Source organism: Rhagoletis pomonella, unplaced genomic scaffold (genome assembly GCF_013731165.1).
Source record: "Rhagoletis pomonella isolate Grant_MI unplaced genomic scaffold, Rhpom_1.0 Rhpom_scaffold_00007, whole genome shotgun sequence".
NCBI lineage: Eukaryota > Metazoa > Arthropoda > Insecta > Diptera > Tephritidae > Rhagoletis > Rhagoletis pomonella.
In genome coordinates this window covers 63,022,955-63,032,419 of record NW_023458561.1, presented here as the reverse complement: position 1 = coordinate 63,032,419, position 9,465 = coordinate 63,022,955, and the positions used below count along the sequence as shown (strand labels likewise).

Below are 9,465 nucleotides of genomic sequence, written 5' to 3'. Positions count from 1 at the left end.
CCATTCATCCTCGTAAATCAAAAAAAAAAAAAAAAATGTCTACATCCACAGAATTTTCTCTTTAATTTGGTGCACATATTGTTATTCTGCATTGCACTTAATTTTTTAAATAATTTTTTGAATATCTTCGAAATTAAAAAAAAGATGTACATACATATATTGATTGCTTCGTGTGTTTCGATTTTTGTTTGGTTTTTGTCACACAGGGTGTAATCGATATATCCAAAAGGGATTAGGCATGCCAGAATACCAATTTTTGTGCTGTTATTCATCAATATAATAAAACTCTATGAAAAGTGGGAATTATAAAAAAAAATTTAGCTAAAATAGCTAACTCGATTGAAAAAAGCTAAAATAGTAACTAACAGCAAAACGCAAAATTCTATAGCTAAAAGTCGAAAATAATAGCTAAATCTAACTACAAAATAACTAAACTGGCAGCACTGATTCCTATAACAGCTATTTGAACGCATCGTCGAGCGGAAGCAGTGCTGGGTCTTAATCAATTAATTTTTTAACCATATTTTTTTAATTGCACGTTACAATTAAATTAATTTTTTAATAACAATTAACTTACTTATAAATAAAATAAGAGATACGGTATAGGCCTGGGATGTGGATGACTATAATATTCATGTCCCAGACCTATATAATAGGCATTTTTAATCGTTAATTTTCAATAAAATACAGAAAATTAAAAAAGTTAATTGTAATTCTCCATAATTACAATTAACCAATTAGTAATTGTAGTGGTAGCAATTAACGATTTATAAATTGTTAATTGGCCTTACAATTAAAATTTGCCCAACACCGGACCGGAAGGAAACTAATAAAAGGCCGCAATGGAAGAAATCATGCTTGTATCGTGTATTGATAAATAAATCAAAAAATTGGCTTGACACACCGTTTGTTTCGTGTTTGGCTTTATTATAAACCTTTAAATACTGAATATCACGAATTGAGTTCGCCTAAGTAAATAAAAAAATTTGAGATGTACGTGGTATTAAATATATAGATTTATATTTATTGCGTTTGTATAAGTGTTATCAAAAACAATTAAGCTTTAGTATAAACCACTATTCAAGCATACTTACACTTTTATTAAGTATACATATTACATATATACATACATTTTGTTTAGTAAGTTAAATTTGTAGAATAATTTGCTAGTTGAAAATCGGCAGGAAGGAAAGCGCTCTGTATTATCCATGGGTAGTGTTATTTCGAAAACAATTTATTTTATATAAGTTTGTATTATGAAAAACAAAAAAAAAAGTACAGGAAGGACAAATTATAAATTGCAATCGCTTTTATTGAAACAATCCATAACAGTGCATTTTTTATCAATACAAAAAGTTCACAAAATATATCGATAAAAAAATAGTGTAAGAGGGAAAGACATAAAAAAGTTACGTTATACAAAAATAAGGTAATACATTTAAAACACAAACCGTGTGCTCGATTTGAAAAGAATAAAGTAAACAAACAGCTTTTAAGACAAACAAAACATAAAAAGTACAGAAATAATAGGCGGTATGAATAAAAATTTAATAAATTTCACAACTCTTGCTTCAAACTTGTTTGAATAAATTGGGTAAAAGGTCTGAAATTTTAGAAAAATATTTGTTAGTTATTACTCATGCGAAATTTAAAAAATAATAATAACTACATTATCTTAAAATACCGTGTCATGTTTATGTACATAAGCTATGTATGTTCACTGCTGTTTTTTGCATTCCACGATTCCTTTCAAAATGCGCTTACAAACACTTGCCAACGAAATAATGCTATGTTTAAGACATTTATTTTTACTGATTAGCGCAGCTTTTTGAATTTACCGTACAATATTTGGCCTCTTTCAAGTTTCACGCATGACCTAAGATGGGTTTTTTTACTTAGTACAAAAATTTACAAGTTTTTGTAAGTTTTTCATTATCAAAAAATTTCTATATAAATACATACATACATACATATGTATGTAATTATGCAATTATTTATGTATAAGTATTAGTATTCCTTGTCTCATATCTAATGCATTTTTATATTTTGTAATTATGTATGTATGTTCATATGTTTTGTAAAAATACGTTATTAATTTGGCATATATTTTGTATAAATATGTTAGTTCTATATATTAAAAAGGACAGCTCGCATGTTGGACGTACAGCATAAGTATATGCACATATATGTATGTAAATAATCGCGCTTAAAATAAGTATTTTAAATTTTGATATTCACGTTTTTTGCTCCATTTTTCCATACATTCTTTTCTAGGTTTGTTCAGCAAAAATGAATTTTATATTCAAAATTCTGCTATCGAATTACAAAATGCGTTTTTTAAAAAGTATTGATTCAAAATTTGTCACTTTTGATATTATGCAACGAAGCCGAAGCGTCCCATATAATTAACATGGCTTAAGAAATAACCTTTTGTGTTTTTGAAAAAAAAAAAAACGGAGAACTTTGAATTGATACACTTTTGAAGAACGTGTGCCTTTGAATTTTTTTAGAATGTTTAATCATTCGTTCTAGTGAGTTTTTTTTTTTTAATTTTGTTGTTAAGAGCATGGGCAAATAATTGAAGACTGCAAGCCAGTTATTGTAACCAATACTAAAATTATAAATATTAGAGAAAAAAATTAATTTAATTTTTTTTGAATGAAGAAATTTCGCGTACTACCCTTTTTAACCGACTTCCAAAAAAGGAGAAGGTTATCAGTTCGTCGGAATATTTTTTATTTATTTTTTTTAATTTTATTTTATTTTTATGTATTATTATGATTGAAAGATTTCGATAATTCTTTTTGCATCGGAAAGGTAGTGTCTCAGAGGTGGTCCCATACTAATATGGTTAAGATGCGATCAGTGGATCATGAGATATATATATATATATATATATTTTTTTTTATATGAGAGTTGAAGTCGGTTTTCTTTTGCTAAAAATTACTTGTTTATTCCTCAATTACTCGATCATCGCATTTACATACACATATACATATATTTGTTAAAACAGCAGCGTGTAAACGAATACCAAAAATATTTATCTTTATGTGAGCAGCAACAACTGACTTTGAATACATGTTTATAACTTTTATAGATTGTTTTTTTTTTTTTATACAACGCGAAAATTTGTGAGCTTTCAAAGGCAGTAACGGCGGGAGCAAAAAAAACACATACTTATCTATATAAAGTTACTAACAATTAACGGTAACTACATAATATGTTTATTTACGAAAATACAAAAATATCGTGTTAGCCAATAAACATTTGTTTTAGATTGCGCCAGGTTTGGGTGGTCGGTTAGGTCAGTCTGAAATAATTTCCTTTCATGAAACCCCAATGGACAATTTTGCAATAGTTTATTGCGTTAGATGCTGTACACCGGTTCATCACAAGTTCTGCATTGTGTGCATTTTTTACACATGCACGGGCTTACGCGAGTTGTGTATGATCTCAGTATAAGCAACGTATAAAAAAAAACAAGACGTAAAAATTAAAATTTCTTCGCTGATCGTAATATTACGACCGAAGCAGAGTAAAGAAGTTAGCATGAAGATCTTGGACAGGGCAGAAAACATAGCAACTCGCCCACTGTAAATAACATGCTCGCTTAGCGACTATAGCTGTTAAGCTCGTTCAGGGTTTTTAAAGCAATGCCTCGGTTTTGATTAATGTGCTGTTCGATTCGTTACTTGGTAAGTGGTCGGCGAATCGTAGGCGGCTATAGAACACGAAATTCACGACAGCTACGAGCAATGGCCAAGTGAACACATTGCTGAAGTAAGGGGAGGTACAACCGCTTTGGCGTAGCCTGTCTTCCTAAGGGTAGAAGTCTATACCAAGCCTTATTGCCTTCAGCGCTCCAGCCGCAATATAAAGCGTATAGCTGAATAAAGTGCGAAAGCCTGAAAAGTAGTAGACGCCGAGACAAATTTTGTGGAGTTCTACTCTAACCCGCCATAAATTTAGATTTCAACGCAAGTAGACGTGCTCTTTCTGAATATTGTTTATTCTGTGGTATCATGCGATTGCTGTCATAATAGCCAATATGCTTGTCCTTACGAAATCACTTTTAAAATACACTATAATGAAACTGATTAGAAGGTATACAATTCTGCGTACTCAATCAATGTAATAAAGATAACTACATCGTATCATTTCAGAACTTTTCCTTCAGAGCTTATAAGCCAGCTAGCAATGCAAAAAGTTTTGAACCTTTAAAACTCTGTGAAAATTTCATTATATCAGTCACAAAATGATTTCTTTTGTGTGTGTGTGCTGTGTGCTGTGTGCTGGTGTGGAAAATAAATATTTTTACGATTTAAACTACTCTTTTACAATGGTAATATACAAATTATCGATTTGCTTTATTTTCAGTTGTTTGATTTACAGACAACAACTTTTAACGATTTTTCTAATAAGTTTTCCTTAACATTTTCTTGTTTTAAATTTTTGTTATTTGCGATATTTTGCGTCTAACTAAAGCATAAATGTAATTCTTAAAAGGGTGTGTGTGTGTTCTTATGTGTGTGTGTGTGTGTATGTGGACAATTTACAAACAATATTTTATTGAGTTTATTTAAAAATGTAACAATGAAAATGTTTCTTTCTGGTTTTGTTTTTTTATATAATGTAAAATTAAAAGGTGGAAAAGCTACAAGTATTATTTTAAAATAAATTAAAAACGATAAAATATAATATTAATTTTAATACAAACGAAACATATTTTGAATCGATAAAGCGTCGCGGAGCAAGTTTAATTAAAAATAAGCATATATATAAATTTAATTAAATTCATCGTCGTTCGCGGTGGTCGGGTGACTCTGATCGTTGGCACTGCTATTGTCGTTGCTTTCTTTTTGCGCGCCGCCGCCCTCGGTTGCCGCCTTCGACGAAGAGGAGTTGCCGTTGCCGGCTGAGACTGCTGCCGCCGCTGGTCGTGCATCGACATCGTCGGCCTCTTGCGCGCGCACAGCCGCTTCCAGCGCGCGTATACGATTCTCATGCTTCACAATGATCGCCTTTAGCTTGCGTATTTCATCGGTGATATCACGCAGATCCCTTTCCTTAAAATGTAGTTCGAAAGTTTGTTTGTATTAAAAATGCAATACATTTATTATTTATTTATACTTACGCTGACCCCACTAACCACGCCGCCACCGCCGGACGCGCTCGATGCATTGTTGTTAATCGATGTAGCATGATTGCCCCCTCCAATCGATGCACTGGTCGCACTCTTCGAGGTACCCGCCGAAGCTTTGTTGAGGATATTCGCTTTCTTCGACACTGACAGCGACTTGCTGGCCGATTGTGAGACATAGCCACCCTGTACAATAGAGACACGATCCTATTTGAGTGATTTAGTAATACTGTTCCGCCCGCTATGGGAGCGGAAAATTGAAAAATAACAAGGAACACAACGAAAACACAACGACGCCGCACAACGTGCGTGTTAGCGATGGGGATGAACCGTAATGTAGAATGTTGGGTGGATTGTTTTGTTTGAATGGCATGCGTTTTGAGAATTGCCCTGTTGATGTACATATGTATGTATGTATGTTTTTGTATGTATGAATGCGTATGTGAAATGATGCATTTGATTTTATTATATTTTAATTATAAGGTTTTTTTTTTTTACAGATTTCCAGGTTTTTAGTGCCCAAAACTATATGAAGATGTGTTATATGGAATATGTTATGTTGAGTGGCGGCTCTTAAAGCCACTTTCGTATATATGAATATTGGCTATTTAGTTTATGTTTATGTTTTTTATAAAGAAAAGTTGTGTCTTCTGGTTTATGCTTTAATCACATGGTATCTGTTAAGTGTTTGAATGGAAAGCGCAAATGTACTGGCACATAGTTAAAAACATTTTGAAGTAACATCCAAACAAAACTCTTGCAAAATTTAAAAAATTAGGCAAATGCATATATGTAATGTTATTAAAGGTAGTTTTCCAAACATGTCAAGCCAAAGTATGCAGCCATTAAAAGAACCAAAACTATGAATAACAAAATTTTATCAAAGTTCAAAATTGGAATACAGATTTTCAGGCGTCATATTGTGTGTAAAGATCAGATATTTGGGAAAATATATAATGAAAAGATAGTAACGGAATAAACACGGAAACGAAATTCAAGAAAATATGCCAATGATCCGGATTTATATTTTTTTTTTTTTAACTACATTAAGAAGTTGGAGGGCTGAACGGAATCATTAACACTCAGTCCCTAGAATACACCGAGCAATCTACATACAGTTATATATGTAAAAATGCCTTTAGACGGAGCAATGCAAGTGGGTTAACGAATCCAGTGTTGCCATGTGACGCGATTCTTGGCGAATATTGCATCACATATTAAAAAAAATAATTGCAATTAATTTATTCTCCTGATATGAATTATGTAATGCATTCGACAATTAGTGGCTGTTTAGTGCATTTTTAACAAATTTTCCAGGTAAGTAATTCTGTTATAAGCAACAAATTTCTAGTTGAGAGTGCATTTAACATGTAAACAGACCAAAATTAGTACGGAAAGTTCGACCTCCTGAAATAAAAACTGCCTTCGAAAGTCACTTTACATGTAACGTGTAATTGCTCCTGCAATCCCTTTTAGAAATTGTTGAGTTTGACAATTTTTTCAAACAAAACTTTACTGCTGATTTTAGACAAATGGCAAGCTATTTATAAAGTTGCTACTTAAACTCTTGATCGGCGGTGGAGTCGTAATACTTCTTTTGGAGAAGAGCATTAAACTCCAACTGTACTAACAACATCTTCTTTATTTGCGAAGTAACCGCAGAATGGAATTTAATTTGTGAAGGCCGATCAAGAAAAAGTGCGATTTAAGTTGATTTCGCTGGCATTGAGCTAACCAAATGATACCAGCTTTGGGTTGTATTGTATGACTATAGTTTTTTTTCTTCAAATCGAAAGCTGGCTCCTGCAAACATCAGATATGCAATTATAACTAGTTGTAACTAGTAGCAACACTTTAAACGTGATTGTGCCCGAAAAGGAATTTACCCTCTCGCAGTGGACTAGGTCGTTTAACAATCCAGCACCGACAATGTATTCCAATTTTTCATAGCATTCAATGGCACACTCCGCACCCGATACACTTACTTTTAGCGAAAATGTTAGTGGATCCACATCATTTCCAGCGATCCATTCTTCAGCCGTTTGTGCCGCATCTTCAGCCAATGTATCTGGATATAAATCCTCTTGGAAGAGATCCGATTTACGCGGCACTGTCATCGAGATCACCTGACACAAACCGTTATTATTCAGCCGGTAAAATTTGGCAATTTCGCAGGTTGTGACATCGCAGCCACGCTTTGGCATCATACCAATACCACGTTGTGGATCTGGCGTTTGAAATGTGTTGATGTAGTGCACGAACGGTGGCTCCGGCGTTATCTGAAGAGCAATCACAATATGCATACATATGTACATATAACGCAAATTCAAAGAAATTAAAGTGTAACAAACTCATTGTAATTACCTCAAAATAACGTATGACTGAATCACCTTTACCGCACAGGAAAATTAAATTCGTGTCTGCATCGTAGAGTGGGAACATCACACCGTTCGATGTGTCCAATTCGACCATAACAATGGGTTCATTGAGTGCATCTGGCGCGCGCAACGAGTACTGACGTTCCGATGAACGATTGAAACCGGTGGTGAAGATGAGTCCATGACGCAGGAAGATGGCGCGTGTCGCCTTCGAGCCTTCATGACAAAGTGCTTCGCTATCTATTTCACCGGTACGGGGGTCATAGATGCGAATCTTTTTATCCTTGCAGGTGGTTACCAACTTTGAGCCGTCCCAATTGAAGCAAGCGCTATATACAACATCCGGATGGGAGTCGATATGAACGAGTATTTCGCCGGTGCCCACATTCCAAATGACAACCTTTAGAAAAATATTTTTATTTTCAAAGTTTTGTTAATTGGTGGTCAAAATTTCGCCATGCCTACCTGATTATCAGAGCCCGCTGTCAGCAACACGTTCAGCGCAGACGGATGCCACAGCACAAGTCCGACACGACGTTGATGGAACACCAAATCCACGACTGGCTCGGTAAGTGTACGCGACAGACCACCATCGGGTATTTGCCAAACTTTAACCACACAATCCTCAGAACCAGAGGCAATAACATTATCATTGTGCGGACACCAGGCAATATCCAGCACGGGTCCTTTATGGCCACCCACCAATGGGTGATCGGCAGCTATGCGACCAACCTGAAAGTGTCAAAATAGAAAGAAAAATAAACTCACTTTAAAATAAGTTGTCACACGAATGCAGACAAACAGAAAATACGTATATATGCACAAATATGCTACATTCAGTCAGAAGTACTAAATGTACGGTGGCGGGCGATCAAGTGGGGTCGCGAAATTTTACACAAGTGTTGGCTGTTATTTTTTATTTGTTTTTTGTATAACAGCCTATCTCACTATCTAACAACAACCATTTAAGTCAAATTTTAAACTTTGTACAAGTTTCATAAAAATTCGACGAATTTCAACAAATGCTCATCGAAATTTCAAACTTTTTATTCAGAATTAAAAAAATCCTGGTATGCAGTTTTGTTGCCCCTTAAATTAAAGTGCAAGTTTGAAGTAGCTGGGACTTACCGATGGATTTTTTTTTGCTTGCATTGTGCTTTTTCCTCCATAAAAACAATGTCAACATACTTTGAATGGAAGAAAATGCGTGACACCATTAGCAAAAGAAGATTGCCGAAAATCAACTAGCTTCTTCACACTTTATTATACTAAAATTTTATTGGCTACTAAACTGCATATAATTTTTTTTTTTTTTTTTTTGTTAATTCGGATCAAAAAGCTATGTCGAATTTTCCCAATTTTTGTATAAAGTTTAAAATTCAGACTTACATGGTTTTTGTTACAAACTGAGCTATACATTCATAAAAAAAATAATTAACATTAAATAAAGAAAATAAAAATAACCAAAACTTCTTAAACTGCCGCATCCCTATTTATTTATCCGCCACCGAACATACATAAGTGCGCAAAATAAATAAATAATAAAATAAACGAAAGCAAAATTTTTAAAACAGCTGAAGCGAAAACTATTCTATTTTTGCATACGAGTGCCAAATTAATTATTTAGATGGCTACACCCGCGCACGTCCGTCAAAAAAATAGTCATGACAGTAGCAGTAGCCATAGCAAGTTTCAGTGGCCATACATGCCTGTGTTCGCATTAATACCGTATGCATAAATAACTTGTCTGTCCGCGTATGATGACGCTTTGTCAACCTCATTTCCTAATTTCACCCAGCACAGCACAACAAACAACATACGACGAGTGTAGTTTATTTTCTATGCGCACACACTTTTTTTATCCACCTCTTTGCTTTCTCTAGTTTTTTTTTTTGTTTGTTTCTTTTTGTGTACATGCGTACGAGTATTTTAAAATCTTCAGCGTTT

General features: G+C 33.9%; 1 protein-coding gene across 2 annotated transcripts in view; it reads right to left on the bottom strand.

The window, feature by feature from the left end:
- Window positions 1–2,903: 2,903 nt before the first annotated feature.
- Window positions 2,904–9,465, bottom strand: part of LOC118743306 (coronin-1C-A) — a 22,380-nt gene continuing 15,818 nt past the window's right edge. The window contains exons 2-6 of one of the 2 annotated variants that reach the window (XM_036475898.1): window positions 7,984–8,250; window positions 7,505–7,918; window positions 7,126–7,419; window positions 5,135–5,347; window positions 2,904–5,066 (exon numbers count right to left, since the gene is read on the bottom strand). In XM_036475898.1, coding sequence (XP_036331791.1) covers window positions 4,785–5,066; window positions 5,135–5,347; window positions 7,126–7,419; window positions 7,505–7,918; window positions 7,984–8,250 — 1,470 coding nt within the window. In that variant the 3' untranslated portion in view covers window positions 2,904–4,784. The remainder of the gene's footprint in view (window positions 5,067–5,134; window positions 5,348–7,125; window positions 7,420–7,504; window positions 7,919–7,983; window positions 8,251–9,465) is intronic. The other variant, XM_036475899.1, reaches the window with a different exon arrangement.